The sequence below is a fragment of the Pleurodeles waltl genome, chromosome 9, assembly GCF_031143425.1.
Source record: "Pleurodeles waltl isolate 20211129_DDA chromosome 9, aPleWal1.hap1.20221129, whole genome shotgun sequence".
Lineage (NCBI taxonomy): Eukaryota > Metazoa > Chordata > Amphibia > Caudata > Salamandridae > Pleurodeles > Pleurodeles waltl.
This window is the reverse complement of record NC_090448.1, coordinates 233,250,849-233,268,494: the sequence shown is the minus strand read 5'-3', so window position 1 is coordinate 233,268,494 and position 17,646 is coordinate 233,250,849. Positions and strand designations below refer to the sequence as shown.

Below are 17,646 nucleotides of genomic sequence, written 5' to 3'. Positions count from 1 at the left end.
AGCAGGCACATAACCAAGTACTTTCCCAGGACTGTAACTTCTGATCAGCTGTTTTGTCAATGATCACTGAGCGAATGCATTAACCCACATAGCTGCATCACCAGCGTTTGCCCATAAGGTTGTCCATTATAATGCGATCGGCACAATAACCCCGAGTTTTTCTGGCCGGCAATTTACACACCGGTCTTGCTTGAAACACCTTACAACGTAGTCAGATTATGATCTATAAATTACACCACATCAGCTTTACTATCGCATTTTCCCTTAAAATGTTTAAGGTTGCAGATGTTAATCGTTAACTGTATTGATACAAAGCTTACTTCCCCTGGCGAGGAGTTCAAGCGCTTTGCGACGAATAGCACGCTACTCCGGAACCCAAAATTGTAGGTAAATGGGTAGCAGTTTACTATAATATGTACAAATAATACACATAATATGCATCAACTGGAAAGCATTGGAACTGCTTCCTATTGTCCCACACTAATGAAACCCACTATTTGCAGCTTAACGAGTGAAGTGCCTTCTGTTTCCAGTACTGCGCATTTTAACTGAGCGATAGGCCCCTCATTCTAGTGGACTTAGCGTTGGGAGGATCGCGACAGGGACAGCCATAGACTGGGTGAGCCGCCCTCTGAGCATCGTCACAGGCTCTCCTTGTCCAGTGACAGCCAAATGCCGCTCTTTCCATCCGTGCACCCTACGCCGTCTCCGAAAGCTCCAGGACAGGCCATCTGTGCGGCCATACACCGCCCCTCGGCTCTGAGAGGCTCGCCCATGAACTCCGCAGAGGCCGCGCCTCTTAGTGACGTGCTCGGCGTGTTTTGACGCTAGAAGCGACGCAGCGTAGGACTGCGGAAGCAGAGGATGTAAGTAGCCCACCTTGTGGATGTAAATAGACGGCAGTACAAGGACGCGTGATCCTTTTTGTTGGAGGCTTGGACAGTGCCAAGCCCGACAGTAGCTTAGGTCAAGGCGCAGTGTTTGTGACGATTGCTGCTCGGGGAGTATGTCCAGACAAAGTGCTGATAGCTGCAGCTATTATAAGCCCGACATTGCAGCTTTCAATGTGCATATGTGTTTATTTGGTCTGATAGCCAGGAACGTCAAGTGCTGTGACTAAGATGTCTGGGTGCTCTGTGTCATGTGTGGCATTTTTTAGGCAGCGCCGTTTATGCAAGAATTGTTTGGCTTGTATTTGTATGATCCACACGTCTCGGAAGGCAGCTTCCTATTGAGTAAAGAACATTGACTGTTTGATAGTTCCGCACTTGAAATATACAAATATAATACTATTCCATGCCATCGGGGACACCATGTTCTGCTCTGAGCTTTCATTTAACAATCTAGTGTATTTTGGGTGCTGTATTTTTCATGCACCTCAGTTGATCCCCTTGGACTGCAGTTCTTATTACAGTGGGTAATGCACATATTGATTTTTCCCTTTCTTTGACACGGTTTTTGTATCAGTCCTGCTACGTTTTCACTTCGTTAAGATAAAGGCGCTCGATACAAGGAACATATATTTTTATTTGACAATTTATTTGAAATAATATGAATTTCATATTTAAGCAGAGATAGATCCAGCCTAAGTTGTTCTGTGCAGTGCTTGAAATGGAAAAATAGAAGTGCAGGTACCCTGTTGTGTTACCGGCCCGACAGCAGGCTTGGGTAACACGCTGAATGCACGACAGGACACCGGTTTAGTTTCCAACTGGCTTGGTGCCAAATCACAGCCCATATTTATGTGCTCGCCCGTTATTCAGGAGCACATCACCTTCACAGCCGCAGGCAGTGGGAAACAGGGCATGGACTGGGACAGACTCCCCTCCCAGTTGAACCATTCCATGCTGCAACATAACATTCCCCCTTCACCCCAAACAAAATGAAAAACACACAAAACCATAATGCAAAACTAAACAAACCCAATGCAATAAACCCAAGAATATCAGACATGCTTTTGGCAAGTCCCCGGACCACCCATGTCACTGCTAAAACAGCTCTGCACAATACTTCATTAGATCAATACGAAATCTTGCAGCTTACTGGACGGTAACGGTCTAGGCCTGAGATTGTATCTCCTAGCCCCAGCTTGCATAGGAACACTAACCACAGTCTCTGCAGTACCATTTAGCCCCAGTATTTCTGGCTGGCGACCACCCTCCCATCCGTCAGATGGACCCCTTGAGAGCCCACATTGTCTTCTGGACGGTCACCTTGAAGTGTTGTGACCGCCAACCCCGGGGTGCCTAGGCAATCATCCCCAGACTCCATACCATTAGAGTCATTGGTTGGTGGTGTGGCATCAGCATCTGCAAGAGCAGTGTCAGACCTGTATTGTTTGAAAAACGATATGTTCTGAGTCACAGATTCTTGGCCCTTTTCTGCAGTGACTATGGTACCTCAGATCCTCACAACAGTCCACAGCGTCATCTCAAACGGGAGACTAAACTTCCCACCTGGATGCCAATTCTATATCAGGACCGGAGGCTCGGATTATGCTTTCTCTTTCTTTACTGAAAATTCACAGCAGCCAATTAAAACAAAGTAAACAAAAAACTTCATTTCCCAAGATGCTCTAGTCTTTGAATCACATGTACCAATCACATAATGTGACCTTAGTCCATAAAAGCCATGACCCCAAACGTCATATCCTCTTTCTTTGCTGCTTCACAGCAGATAAGTAACTTTTCACCTTATTATATTGTATATGCTCGATAACTTGTATTAATAGTTTTAAATTGTAAACTTGTGCAGGCGACGCGACTCCGCGCGCCTTGTAGATCGATTTGCTTGCGTTTTCGGCTTCCAGCCGAGTTATTTACACTTTGTTCATTCCGATCATGGAGAGAAGTGGGAGAGGGCTACGCGCCTAGCGCGTAGTCTGTTTTCACTGGCAACCGAGGTTGCCAAGCGCGCGCCCTCTACGAACCGATCTCAGTTCCAATCCTCTTTTAATGAGATCGGTTCGTCTCTGAGCAGCGCGCGAGGCATCGGAGCTTGCCTCTCAACAAGAAATCAACTCCTCCCTGACGCCCAGCTGAAAAACCCTGCTGGGTAGTAAAATTATTATAAGGCTTGGTCTAGAGTGAATTTTTTGCACGCAACTTCCTCCACATTCATATATATTTATATATATTTGTATATATAATTGCTACAATATTAATTAATGTATATATACATATTTTCATCTTACTTGTAGGTATATATATATTTATTTATATACATTCTAAAGTGCCTGTTGGGGTTTTTTCACTCCCGCTTTATATACTTACTGACTATACTGGTCCTATTAAGAATTATAATGGCTCAATGGAGTGACCAGGATGCAGGGTACTACCCAGATGATACTGACAACCAATTGGAGGTGAATTTGGTTGAGGCACTAGTCTCCAGGGTGCAGCAGTCAGTTAATGATGCTCTTGTAAGAGCACTTGGCCCTTTTTCTGGGCAATTGTTGGAATATGCCCAATCTCAGGGTTGGATGACTGGCAACCACCCCCCCCCCCCCACCCCTGAAGAGACGACTACGCCAGTACCGTCAAAATCCAAGTCTAATTCTAAGAACGTGACAAAGGAGACTCTTTCGGGAGAATTACATGTGGACATGTTTGACAAATTGCGCAGGAAAAGGAGCGCAGAGCACAATTATAGCTCTCATCGGGATTCCTCTTCTTCGTAGGATTCTGATGATCCAGATTCGGACGACATTACCGCTCCAACCCTCAGTAAAAATTCTAAAAATCTTCCCACAACACCTCAATTTTTAGATTTTGATCCCTCCGAGATTATGCATCCTAGGTCCTCGAGTTGGCTGCCAACACCTGAGGTGGCACAATATGTGCACGCAAACTTAAGGAAAAGCTTTGATAAAGAGGTGCGCTCCCGACTCAGGGCGGAATGTCCCAGACCGGAACTAGATAATAATGTGTCGGAAACACCTGAAATTGACCCCACTATGATTACCTTTTTGAAAAAATACGCGAAAGACCCCAAGAAGGGTCTAGACAGATCGTGGCGCCTCTGTCAAGACAAACTGCTGGATATGTCAGGCCCACTAACTAAAATCTTAGATTTGGCTATCGCTTCCAAGGAGTCGGACACACTGGTGAACACTGACGTTCTTTTGGGCTGGGCTCAGAGAGCAGTATGCCTTTTGGGCAACACAAACTGCGCTATTTCCACTGAGCGCAGAAAATCCATACTAATGCGAATGGATTCTAAACTAGTGGACTTAGCTTCGTCAGAAGCGGGACCGGCAGCCGAAGGTCTCCTATTTGGGTCATCCTTCATTTAAGAACTGGCCAAATTTTGCTCTACCTTTTCGACCTTGGATAAGGCTCAATTGTCCCTCCAAAAAGTATTTAGAAGAGGCCTTTTTATCAGGGCTGGGCGTTACGGCGGACGAATGCCCGGCTGAGGTGGTTTTGTCAGTCCCCAAAATTACTACCCGAGGGGTAGAGGTAACTGGTCCGGAGATCAAACAGATTCCACGTTCTATCCCTCACGCCCCCGAGGAGGAAGGTCCAGATTCCGCAGGGGATACCGCAGAAGTCAGCAAGGAGCTATCCAAGACGCCTCCTTTACTGGTAAGACTTATTCTCCATTCACATGTTATTCTTGGGGGAAGAGTGAGCCTGTTTGTAGACAAATGGAGAGAGATCTCTGGGGATCCTTGGGTTATTCAGACCGTGCCAGGCTTTCACCTGGAGTTCATCAACACTCCGGTTCAGCAAACTCCTCCGGTAAATATGAGTTTTTCCCAATTAAGTCAGAGTTTTATAGATCTAGAAGTACAAGCGTTATTAGACAAAGGAGCAGTAATTTATTCAACCCCTCATCCTACCGGGTTCTGCAATCCTATTTTTGTGGTAGACAAAAAGGGGGGCGGTCACCGGTTAGCTTTAAACCTAAAAGATTTAAATTCTTGGATTGTGTACAGACACTTCAAGATGGAAGGGATTCACATGTTGCGAGACATCCTTTTAGAAGGGGATTGGATGGTTCGATTAGACCTAAAGGACGCATACCTTTCAATCCCGATTTTTGCCCCTCACAGGAAGTTTCTTCAATTCCAGTGGAAAGGTCATTGCATGGAATTCACGGCTCTCCCGTTCGGCCTGTCCTCGGCTCCATGGTGTTTCACAAAACTCTTGAGACCAGTGGTGGAATGGTTGAGAACCAAAGGTGTTCGTCTTATCATATATCTGGACGACATCTTATTGATGGCGCAGGATTCCCTGACGTTACTGACGCATCTGAATTGGATAGTCAATCTGTTACAGGAATTAGGTTTCCTTATCAATGCGCAGAAGTCATTGTTGAAACCCTCCCAAACGATAGAGTTTTTAGGTTTCAAGATAGATTCCATCCTCTCCCTATTGATCCTTCCAGCTTCAAAAATTCGCAACATCAAGAGAGAGTTGAGAGCGGCATTGTTCAGCGCGACTATATCTCTAAGGAACATTGCTCGTTTGGTGGGACTATTAGCCTCATCCATTCAAGCAATTTTTCCTGCCCCCCTGCATTATCGAGCTCTCCAGAGACTGAAGATCCAATATTTAAAACAGGGTCTGAGTTACTCAGCTCTGGTCCCTCTGACCTCAGAGGTCAAAGAAGAGATTCAGTGGTGGCTTCACCACATGGAAGCATGGAATGGCAGGGCCATTTTCGGATCTCACCCAGAAATTGTCATAGAATCGGACGCCAGCCAGTGGGGCTGGGGAGCTCGTTGCAGTTCGATGGTGACAGGGGGTCGTTGGTCATCGAGAGAAAAAGATCTACACATAAATTGCTTAGAACTTCTGGCGGGGTCTTTTGCAATAAAGAGTTTATCCCCGAGCAGGACGGACTGTTGCATTCTTCTGAGAATGGACAATATTTCGGCAGTACGTTATGTAAACAAGCTGGGTGGGACGAAATCCAGAATGCTGGCGGAGATAGCCAAGGAATTTTGGCATTACTGCCTGAACCACAGATTAGTGGTGATGGCGGAATATCTCCTGGGCGATCAGAACATAGTTGCAGACTGGAACTCCAGATATCTGACGGACCCCAGCGATTGGAAGCTGGATCCACTGATTTTTCAACAGATTGTCCAGGAATGGGGTTGCTGCGAGATAGACCTTTTCACGTCTCACCTCAACACTCAGATTCCAAAATTGTTCAGTTGGAGGCCAGATCCACAGGCTATAGCGACGGATGCCTTCCTACAGAATTGGCACTCGTTCTGGAGTAATGCATTTCCTCCGTTTCTCTTGATACCCAGAGTCCTGGCTCAAGTGCGGAGACAGAAGGCAGAGCTGATCCTAGTGACTCCGTTGTGGAGGTCTCAGCCGTGGTTCCCTATTGCTCTTCAATTAGCGTGTGCACTGCCATTGCTCATTCCTCCTCGTCAGGACCTCTTACTCAGTCCGGAGGGCCTTCAACATCCCTTGATTGTATCGGGGAATCTAACACTGATGGCTTGGAGGGTCTCAGGTCAAGATGGAACGCCTCAGGAATTTCGCCTCAGGCTGAAGGTTACATCAAACAAGCATGGGCAAATAGTACCCAAAAGAGATATGCGTCTGCATGGCGTAGATGGAATAGTTGGTGCAATGGAAGAGGTCTTAATCCCTTGGAGTCAGGTATTGATATCATTATCAATTTTTTGGCTGAGTTAGCCTCTTCAGGCCTGGCCTATAGGACAATTAATAATTTTAGGTCGGCAATCTCTTCGGGTCATACACCTATTGATGGCAAGTAGGTAGGTGAACATCCCCTAGTATGTAAGCTGTTGAGGGGTATCTGATTTTCAAACCCTCCTCAAGCTAAATATTCTGTGCTTTGGGATGTGAATATAGTATTAAAATTCTTGGACTCTTGGCCCAGTAACAAATACTTATCCCGTAAACAGCTTTCAGCCAAGCTGGCTATGTTATTATGCTTAGTCTCATGCAAGAGAGTGTCAGATGTTAAAGCTTTGGATCTATCGGGTAGGCTTTATTCTCTGGAAGGTGTAACCTTTATTATTTCCAGAAGAACTAAGAATAATTGCAGGTCAGTATCTTATCCTTGGTTTCCAGACAATTCAAAATTATGTGTGGTACAGTGCCTTAAGGATTATGAAGTGGTTACAGAAGAGTTTAGACAAGACATGAACGGACAAGTCTTAATTGCATTACAGAAACCATTTATACCGGTTGCCTCTGCCACTCTTGCGAGATGGATAAGATGGCTTATGAATGAAGCAGATATTGATACTAGTCATTTCGGTGCTCATTCAGTAAGAGGAGCCATGGCTTCTAAGTCATTTACTTTAGGCTCTAGTTTGACGGACATTATGAAATCTGCAGACTGGTCATCTGAAAGTACTTTTCGAAAGTTTTATTTTAAACCTGTGTTAGATGTGGCCTCTGTAGTTATGGGTCAGCTTTGAACTAGCATAATCCGAGCCTCCGGTCCTGATATAGAATGAAACATTTTCTAGCTTACGCGTTAAGAATTTTCAATTCTATTAAGGACACGGAGGCGAGGATTATCCCACCCTATCATGAATAATGGTAATTTTATTAATATGTTTTGAACCTTATTCATTTGTACCCTCCCAGTGGTTATATTGGGTAATGAAATGTAAAACTTTTATGTTGATTATTGAGTCTACTAGTTTGAGAATATTACCGGCTTGTATTTATTATTTTCCTAGGATCGGATCAAAAGAATTCCTGAGGATCTTCCCATCCAGTTGTCTACGTTCTAAGGTTCCTATATATCCCTTGAGTAGAAAACCGACTTGAAGTTCAGTCTGGTCTATTCTTCGTTGGACGTTCCTTCCAGGATGAGATTTCGTATCATCTAAGGCATAAGAGGTCGTTGGAAAGGAGTTACAGTTTCTGGTTTAAGCAAAGAAAGAGGATATGACGTTTGGGGTCATGGCTTTTATGGACTAAGGTCACATTATGTGATTGGTACATGTGATTCAAAGACTAGAGCATCTTGGGAGATTAAGTTTTTTGTTTACTTTGTTTTAATTGGCTGCTGTGAATTTTCAGTAAAGAAAGAGAAAGCATAATCCTCGCCTCCGTGTCCTTAATAGAATTGAAAATTCTTAAAGCGTAAGCTAGAAAATGTTTCATTCCTGACCAACACCTGGTCACCTACTTGAAGAGGCAAAACTCTTGCCCGTCTCCTTCTTGACACTCGATCATTGGCAGATTCACGCTGACGCAATCTGACTCGCTTGCTCCTGCAGGGCAGTAGGAAAGTCACACTGCAGAATGGTGCCTTCTACCTTTCTGTTCATACACAAATCGCTTGGTGATATTTTTGTGGTAGTGTGAGGTGTGAGTCTATACTCTCTTAGGAATGCATACAAGGCATAGTCAATATTGTGTGCTTTGGCCACTGCCATCCTCAAGACTTTATTCAAGGTTCGCATGAAGTGCTCAGCTTCACCGTTGGCTTGAGGCCAGCAAGGTGTGATTTTCTGATGGACAACGCTATGCCTCGCGAGATACTCTGCAAACTCTTGTCCATTGTCCATTCGGAGTTCCTGAATGATACCAAGAGTAGCCGGTATTTGTTCCAAACGAGTAATGATCTGCCGTGTCCAGTATCTCCACCTTGGGATATTTGGAAAAGTCAGCAATGACCACGAGCATGTGCCGAATATCAGGCAAAGCACCCAGGTCGGCACTGGACCACTTTCATGGCCTGGATGGGATTAGTTCAGTGATTATAGGTGCTGGAGGCTCAAATGGTCCCATGACCTGACAGAGGTGACAGTGTCGCACCACTCTTTCTACTTGGTGATCCAGTCCTGGGAACCAAACTTTGCAGCGCAGTCTGGCTTTCGTCTTAACCACTCCTTGGTGAGCTGCATGAGCCAAATCCACTCTGCGGGATTGCAAGGACCGGGGAACCACCAGTTGCAGCCCCCGGAGCAAACACCTCGCCAGCGATACCGACAGCACCTGCCAGACATGATGTAGAGCAGCTAAGGTGTGTCCAGCCTCCTCAGTCCTTTTTGAGAAATTGTGTACCATTTCATGCTACCTCCCTGTATAAACAGCGGCTATGGCAAGATGGAGGCATTCATCCTCGTGGGCAGCCTCCATGAACTCCTGCATTGACACCGGTAATGGTCATGATTGCTCGACCACCAGAAGGACATAGTCCTCCACAGCTTCCACCTCGCCCTCCTCCTGGGCTGAGGCCGGTCTGGCATGTCTTGACAGATAGTCTATGGGATTTTGGGATCCTGGTTGATAAAGCATCGTGAACTGATAGTCTTGTAGTTGTAGAATCAACTTTTCTGTCCGAGGGGGAGAAGTGGATGTGGACCTGTTGAAGAGCAGAACAAGAGGTTTGTGGTTTGTCACCAATGTGAAAGGCTGGCCACATAGATAGAGGTGAAAATGATGACAATCCTATTGGACCGCGATGGCCTCTTTATCAATATGTGAGTATCGTTGTTCCATCTCCGTTAGGGCTCGACTGGCATAGGCCACCAGTGCCCACTCCCCTCGTTCACTACGTTGAGACAGAATGGCGCCTAGTACCACCGGACTTGCATCCACCGCCAATTCAGACTCTTTGGCTGGATCGAAGTACCTCAATGTAGTATGAGCTGACAGTGCGTTCTTGGTGTCACGGAAGGCACTTTCCTGTGTGGGTCCCCACTCCCAGGGAGTGTTGGTCTTTGCAGTTTTCGGAGAGGAGCAGTGAGAGATGCCAGATTCTGAATGAATCTGCCACAGTACTTGACCATGCCAAGAAAGCTATGGACACCGGTGACCGAGGTGGGAACAGACGCCATCTGAATGTCATGTAACTTCTCTAGATCTGGCATTACAATTTTATCAGAAAAGTGATATCCGAAGAAAGCAATTTGAGTCTGAAGAAACTCACACTTTTCTCTGTGCAGCATTAAGCTATGCTCTTGGAGTCCTTGAACGTGGCTCACAATCTGTCAAGGTGTCCTTCCGTGGTAGGGGCATGTACCAGTATGTCATCACTTATGTTAATGACCCTGTCCAGTCCTGCTAGTACCCCTCTGATAGTGTCCTGAAAAACCTCTACGGCACTGGAGATCCTAAAGCTGAGAGGGGTGTACCTCCGGAGCCCTATGTGGGAGGAAAATGTAGTTATTTCCCATATTTATTTACACACCCCTTACGTCAGGGGCACACCACCTTCACAGCCGCAGGCAGGGGGAAACTCGGCATGGACTGGGACAGACTCCCCTCCCAGTTGGCCTATTCCATGCTGCAACATAACACTCTGTAGCAGAGTTCCTGCTTATGTCTGAGAAGTGCCGGTACTCTCCAATTAAAAGTATTATGTTTTTCTTGAAAAGTGCAGGTACTCTCCCTCTAAAAATAAAAAAGTGCCGGTGCTCCATTTAAAGTACTGGTTCCGTGTCTGAAATGAGAGAGTAGTTTACGCTTTCCTGTTTTGCTTCCCATTCTGTGATCTGTAATTCAGCAGTTACAATGTGAAACAGGTTAAAGATATGAGAATTCAGTGAAGAAAACATGACTAGATAGGTTTTTTGACTGCCATGGGTCAGCTGTAGAGTTCTTTCTTGTTTTGGCTGGGGTTCTAAATCTTGTCAAACCAATATTAGAGTACCAAGGCATTCGCACATCCTAGGAGCTGCACATTTTATTTCATGAAATACATTTCTTTTTCTCCCACACTTAGTAATGCTGCTCAGTAGCAGGTATGGAATGCAAAATATGCAACTTTGGCAACTGCATAATCAAGGCAATCATGAATGCAGCCACCACAATTAAGTGCTGGTATTCTGCAGGGACACTGTAAACACCTTCATTGCCTACCAGAGAAACCATAGGTGTGTCTTTAAGGAAGTATGAAAAGACTATTGACTAGGCAATGAGAGGGAATTAGTAAGGAGCTCGTTTTGACCATTTCAACTGGTTGATCGACCACGTTTATTTTTCTGCCCGACAAGTTGCATTCCCCGCAGTAGAGGTAAGGCTACTTTAGCTAGGATACGGCACAAAGATGACCGATAACCAGGTTAATATACAATACATTAATATTTCTAGGCTTTCAAAAGCGATTTGTGATTAGGAGAATGCACCTAGTCAGATATACTGTGTTTTGGGGTCTCCCAGGCAAGAATTTGCAATCATTTTTTCCAGTGTGTGACTAAAAGGTATGGTCCCCCACTATAGTGACTGATGTTTTAGGACCCTGGAGACTGCTGCGTAAGTGTGAGCACGTGCTGCATGATCACACTTTTTTGCATGGATTGAAAAGTTTTCTGATAGAAGTGTACAACATGAGTGACACACGTTGCATTTTTAATAGAGGGATTCAACTTACATTGCTTTGCAATAAATAGACAAATGGGATGCACTTGATTGTGATGTTTTATGTTTGCTATGTCTTAATTGTCCTGAACAATTTCAACAACAGGCAGAGTTGAGAATGTAGCATGCTGGACGGACGGTAGGGGTTTTTGTTCTATTCCCTGACGAAGGCCCAGGACCCTTCTGCTAGAGGAGGATTGCTCTAGGGAGGTATCCTTACAAGGGGTCAAACATGGTGGCACTAGATAAAGTTGGGGTGTGGTGAGCCATTGTCACTCTAGTACACATACTATCTACAGTAGAACTATATTGTGTTTTAATCCTTCCATGCGTACCCTACTAATGAAGTAGATTGTCCTGGGAGTACGTAGAGGTTGTTTTATGTTAAGAAAATTTGGACCCCTATGTTGACTAGAACCATATTATTCAAAGCCCCTTTTTCCCTTTTGGTTTAAGGTTTAGAACACTGGGTTGGCACAGTCCTAACTAGGTGGGGGGGACAAGCCAATGATTAAGCTTGCCACGATTATGTGGATGAGGCCTTTCTGTCCATATACAACTATGTGTTCAGGAAAACTGGAACATCTGGCTATTGTAGCCGGGAACAGGGGAATTCCCCTTGGAGTACATGTGAGTTTGTTCGGATTGCCCTATCTATTTGTGAAATGAGCCTTAGAATGTGAAAAGTTGGGACATTATAGATCTCCAAGACCTCTGAAGCATCAGCGAGCAGTCAGAGCAAAGGTGTCCGATTTTGACACAACTTCATCGGATACAGCTTTAGGCTTTCACCACTGGAAGATGTTGGGATGCATGAAAAAACAGCTTAAGGAGGTAAAATCATTGACCGGGATAAACCTGTTTGTTGTTTATCACCTCCTATCCATAGCTGTCAGCCTAAATTACACTTAGTTCCCAGTTTACTGCTTCCCGAGACACACTGACACTTAGGGGGTCATTATGACCCCGGCGGTCGGTGTAATAGTGGCGGTACATACTGCCATATTATCACATTGGCGGGGTAACACACCGACCGCCACAGTGGTAACGACCGCCGGGCTGGAGACTACAGTCTCCAGCCTGGCTGCCGTTACTAGGCCGCCCATGGCATTATGACCCAGCCCACCGCCATGGTTTCCATGGCTTCTGTACCACCACGAAAAACATGGCGGTAGGTACTATCAGTGCCAGGGAATTCCTTCCCTGGCACTGATAGGGGTCTCCCCCGCCCCCTCCTGCTCCCCACAGTCCTTCCCCACCCCCCTCCGACATACACACACCTACACCCACATACATACACACTCGCATACCCACATTCACCCACGCATGTATACATTCATACACACAGCAACACTCACTAACATACATAGTAGCTCACATGCAATCACACAACACAACATACACTCACACCATTCATGCACACACACATTACACACGCCTCACACCCGCATGCACACATACAAACACTGCCACACGCCCCCACACACACAACACCCCCACCCCTCTCCCCTTTTGGAGAACCCGACTTACCTGCTTGCAGGGGGTCCTCCGGCAAGAGACGGGACGCGGTGCTGCTGCCAGCAGCAGCGTCCACCAGCAGAACACTGCCAGGCCGTATCATGGGTCATGATACAGTCGGCGGTGTTCTACTGGCGTGGCACTGCTGCTGGCAGCAGCGCCACCTTACCGCTGTCTGCCATCATGACCGTAGCCGGAATTCTGGGTACGGGCATATTTTGGTGGACGGTTGGTAGCCACGGCGACGGTATGCTGACGGCCATCGTCGTGGCAGTAGGCGGCATTTGCCGCCAATGTTATAATGAGGGCCTTAGTGCTTTTGGGTGCTATTTTTACTTAAATCTTTAAAACTTCATATATATTGTTCCCCTTATTGGATTTCTGTCGTTTTAGCATAATATTTTGAAATTACAGTTTGCTTTATTTTTCTAATTGAGTTTGGGATCTTTATTGTTTAGTGTGTTGAACTGAATACAGTTTTGGCACTGTGTAAATACTTTAGACATTGGCTCTGAGTTCAACCTGTCTCCTCTGTGCCATAGCTCTCAGGGGGCTGAGTTCAGCTTAATTTTAGTGACTTTAGAGTTTTACTTTCACAAGCTAGTTTTATTATTTCTTGAGTTGGGCGACTGCCCACCCCAAATAATTATCCACTTTCTTACAAAAATATCTCTAAAATTGAAGTGAACATTTGTTTCAAGGTGAAGTAACCTGCAAGATCAATTGGCTTTTGAATTATAAGGTGTACAGATTGGTGAGTATAGGTAATACATAGGCTAGATCACTACTTACTGGGATAGTCTATTTGTGATTCATCAAGAATGATGTTAAAAATGTAGGTCATGGATGAACATATGTGTGGGTCCGGCCTGTACCATTAAGCACTAAATATTACAAATTCAAGCTATATGTTGAGTGAGAGAAATAAATGTACCAGGTGCAGTTTGAGGAATAGAAGTATGTACTGACTAACAATTGCGAAAGCGCAATCCAAATTTGGATAGCTGGAGGATGTAATATTATCTAATTGGTCTATGATAAGTCAATGGAAAGAGACAGGTGACTCTAACCTGGTAGATAAGTGATATATTCGAAAGCCCAGTGTTAGAAATTGGGTGACTGGTTGACTGGGGTGTAAGCCCTAGTCAAGTAGCAGCCACAATCCTAGTCAGGGTAAGGCACGAGCAGACCCCAAATTAACGTGTGCCAAACTCCCTGGTAGCTTGGCACAGAGAAGTCAGGCTTAACTTAGAGGCAATGTGTAAAGAGTTTTTGCAACACAGTAAAACGGGGAAAACACCACACAAGAATATCCTAAACCACGTTAGAAAAACGGATCTAAATTCAATAAATAAAACAAGAACAATACAACAAAAATTAAATCAGTGGAACCAGAGTTATGAATTTTTAAAGAATAAACTGCAATATAGAACCTGAAAACATAAAGCGCCAATGGTGCATGGCTATCTGGTTGTGCTGGACCCGGTCAATGTCAAAAGTTCAAGCCAACTGCTATTGAGCACAGGTCAGATAAAGTCCCTAATTAGACCCACTGAAGGTTTACCTTCTCAGTTTTTTACCAAGAGTCCATTCGCGTTGGAGGGGGACGCGAGGAGCAAGGAGAGCGTTTATGACGGTGATTGATGTGGGGCAAGGAGCAGGACAGGTGTTGCAGCCCGGCGGACTGGTGCTGGCATTCCCCCACAAGTGGTTGATGCTGCTGTGTGAAAAGACAGACTGGCGGCAGTTCGTGCTGATTTTCAATGCAATATGCGTGGTTCAGATGTGAACGGGTCTGTTAGCGATAGGAAAGAGCCCAGAAGTTTAAATTTAAGAGCTCAATAGCGATACCAGGGGTCTAGGACATGAGAGACATCTCTTAGGGGTCCCTGGAAACAGGTTCAGGAGGTGTGGGGAGCCTCTTATGTCCCTGAGGCTCTGATCAAGAGGCCAGCAGACTAGCTTTTTGAGTCAGTCTGGGGTCATGGGTGCAAAATCAGTTCCAGGTCTAGTTCTTTCACCCCAGGTAAGAGGATAGCAGGTAGCAGATCTTCAAAGTAGCAGTCCAGCAATGTGGCAGTCGTTTCAACAGCACAGCAGTCCTTCTTGGTAGAGTATGCACAGGTCCAGAAGTGTACTAAAGTGGTGGTGTCTGTGTTCGTTCCTTTTTACACTGGTGCCCTGATTCTAGAAGGTGACAGAAGCTTCTAGACCTTGTCTTTGAAGTGCATGGAATTCCATACCTCCTCTGATCTGGCCCCAAGCTGGCTGAAGTGACAATTCAGGGTCGGTAAGCACTTTTAGTGGGAACAGGACACAGCCTATTGAGGTGTAAGTGAGACCGGGCCCAGCTCACCTCTCCCATCCTGCCAGTGATGGCCCATCGAGTCACACCCAAGCTCCCATTGTGCATGGCTGTCTTGGAGGAATACACAAAGCCCTTCTGCCAACTACACACTGTCATGTGACCAGAGGCAGGCCTCAGACACAAAACGGCTAAGCCAAAAAACATTCCAACTTTCTAAAAGTGGTATTTCCAGAACTGTAATTTAAAATCCCACTTCATCATAAGTTAGGATTTAATACCAGGGTTCCATTGGCACCAAGCATGAACTAGTTATCTCTTCCTTTTGTTAAATTACACTTATAAAATGTAATAAGGCAACTCCAATGATATCCTATGGGAGGGATGGGCCTTGTAGGAGTGAAAAACGCTTTTAAGTGTTTTTCACCACCAGGACATGAAAAATGTAAAAGTACATGTCCAACTTTTTAAATACATTGCACCCTGCCTTCTAAACTGTCCAGGGCTTACAATAGGGGTGACGTATATGTATTAAAGAGAAAGGTTTGGGCCAGGCCTGGAAAGATTTATTTTGCCAGGTCGACATGGCAGTTTAAAACTGCACATATAGGCTCTGCAACAGCAAGCCTGAGACATGTTTACAGGGCTACTTAATTGGGTGGCACAAGAAGTGTTCCAGCCCCCCTGATAACATTTACTTTACAGGCCCTATGTACATGTAGTACCACTGTATGATGGTTTACATGTGAATTAAATATGCCAATTGGGTATAAGCCAATTTTATCATGTTTTAAGGAGAGAGCACAAGCACTTTAGTGCTGCTTAACAATGGTAAAGTGCACATTGTCCTAAAGCCGGCAAAATGGGAAGAGGAAGGCAAATAGTTTGGGGATGACCCTGCAGAAAGAGTCATTTTCAATACTCAGTAAGTATTGATCTACCCTACACACATTCTTTAGTCTCCAGTCTGTATACCTCAAAATTCATAAACCAAGTAATCTTGCAGATTAGACCACTTTGAGATACTTTTTTAAGTCCTGAACTCAATTTTGTAAGTAGGTTTATACCCTTTTTAACTCATCTATTTTTTAACTTTTGGTTCACTACAATTTCAATACCTATAATAACAGTGTTTCTCCTTTTACTTTCACACCCACTCTCACTTGACCTACTGCTTGAAACCTGCTACTTGGATATTACATTATCCATACTGGGATCATTATGGCAAGATATCCCCTTCTATAGCATTAACATCCGGTACTCCAGCTAAACCCTTACTTTCTTTTTCAGTGTTGGTGCTTTGGTTACTTATTTATGGATACATAACCCTTGCTTTTCATATTTTATTTTGTTGCTTGGTTAATATACTGATATATAATGCATTTTTATATTATTAATCACCAGATTTCAGAAAGATTGTAATAGAGATTAAACATGTGTTGATTGCTTCTCGATGTTACTGACTGTTTATTGAAATGATAATGCTCTCTGTTAGATATGTCATTTTTGGGGGTATTCCCCAAAACATTTTACCTTCTCCACTCCAGTTTTGCTGAATTTGTTTTTGTTGGCCTTGGGGCTCTATGTACTTTACCACTGCTAACCAGCGCTAAAGTGCTTATGCTCACTCTCTAAAACATAGTAAAATTAGCTTACAGTGATTTGGCATATTTAATTTACTTATAAGTCCCTAGGTTAGGGAAGTGGTATACCATATATCAAGGGTCTGTAAATTAAATGCTACTAGTGCACCTGCAGCACATTTTGGGCCACTCACCTAAGGAGCCTTTAAAACAGGTCTCAGGGTGCCATGCATCTTGTGTGCAGTTTTAAACTCCCAGTTCACTCTGACAAAATAATCTCTTTGCCAGGCCTAAAACATCCTTTTTAATGCACATACGTCACCCCTAAGGTAGGCCCTAAACAGCCATTAAGGCAGTGTGCAATGTATTTACAAAGTTCGACATGTACTTTTAAGGTTTACATGTCCAGTTAGTGAAATACTCACAAATTCGTTTTTCACTACTCTGAAGCCTGCCTCAGATAGGATAACACTTGGTTGGTTACCTTACTACATATAATAAGTGATAACGTTTGTAAGGAAATTCCTCTTTTTGCATGTTCACCCACACATTTTTGGACTGATGCTGTAGGTTTTTCGACTCTGAGAGTGCACTAAGGCCTGCTAGCCAAAACTCAGTGCCAGTGTTCTGACCCTATTTAAATTACATGTTGAATTGAAACTACCCAACTGGCAAAGACTGACTTACTTATAGGTCCCCAGTATATGGTACCCAGGGTACCGAGTGTTTGTAAGGCAGTGTCCACTCAGGGCTGCAGCACTATTTGCCAGTCTACCAGTCTACTTTGCCATTCACACCAATGGCAAACCCTCCCTATCCATTAACACTGTATGTAAGTGTCCCCTGAAGAAGGCCTATAGAGCCTAAGGCAGGAAGCTGTATTTTGTTAAGTAAGACACATAGGGGGTTATTACAACTTTGG

The 17,646-nt window shown here is 44.6% G+C and overlaps 1 protein-coding gene across 2 annotated transcripts in view; it reads left to right on the top strand.

The window, feature by feature from the left end:
• Positions 1–666: 666 nt before the first annotated feature.
• Positions 667–17,646, top strand: part of HDAC11 (histone deacetylase 11) — a 214,680-nt gene continuing 197,700 nt past the window's right edge. Inside the window, exon 1 of one of the 2 annotated variants that reach the window (XM_069206616.1) lies at positions 667–866. In XM_069206616.1, the coding sequence (XP_069062717.1) occupies positions 865–866 (2 nt within the window). In that variant the 5' untranslated portion in view covers positions 667–864. The remainder of the gene's footprint in view (positions 867–17,646) is intronic. The other variant, XM_069206617.1, reaches the window with a different exon arrangement.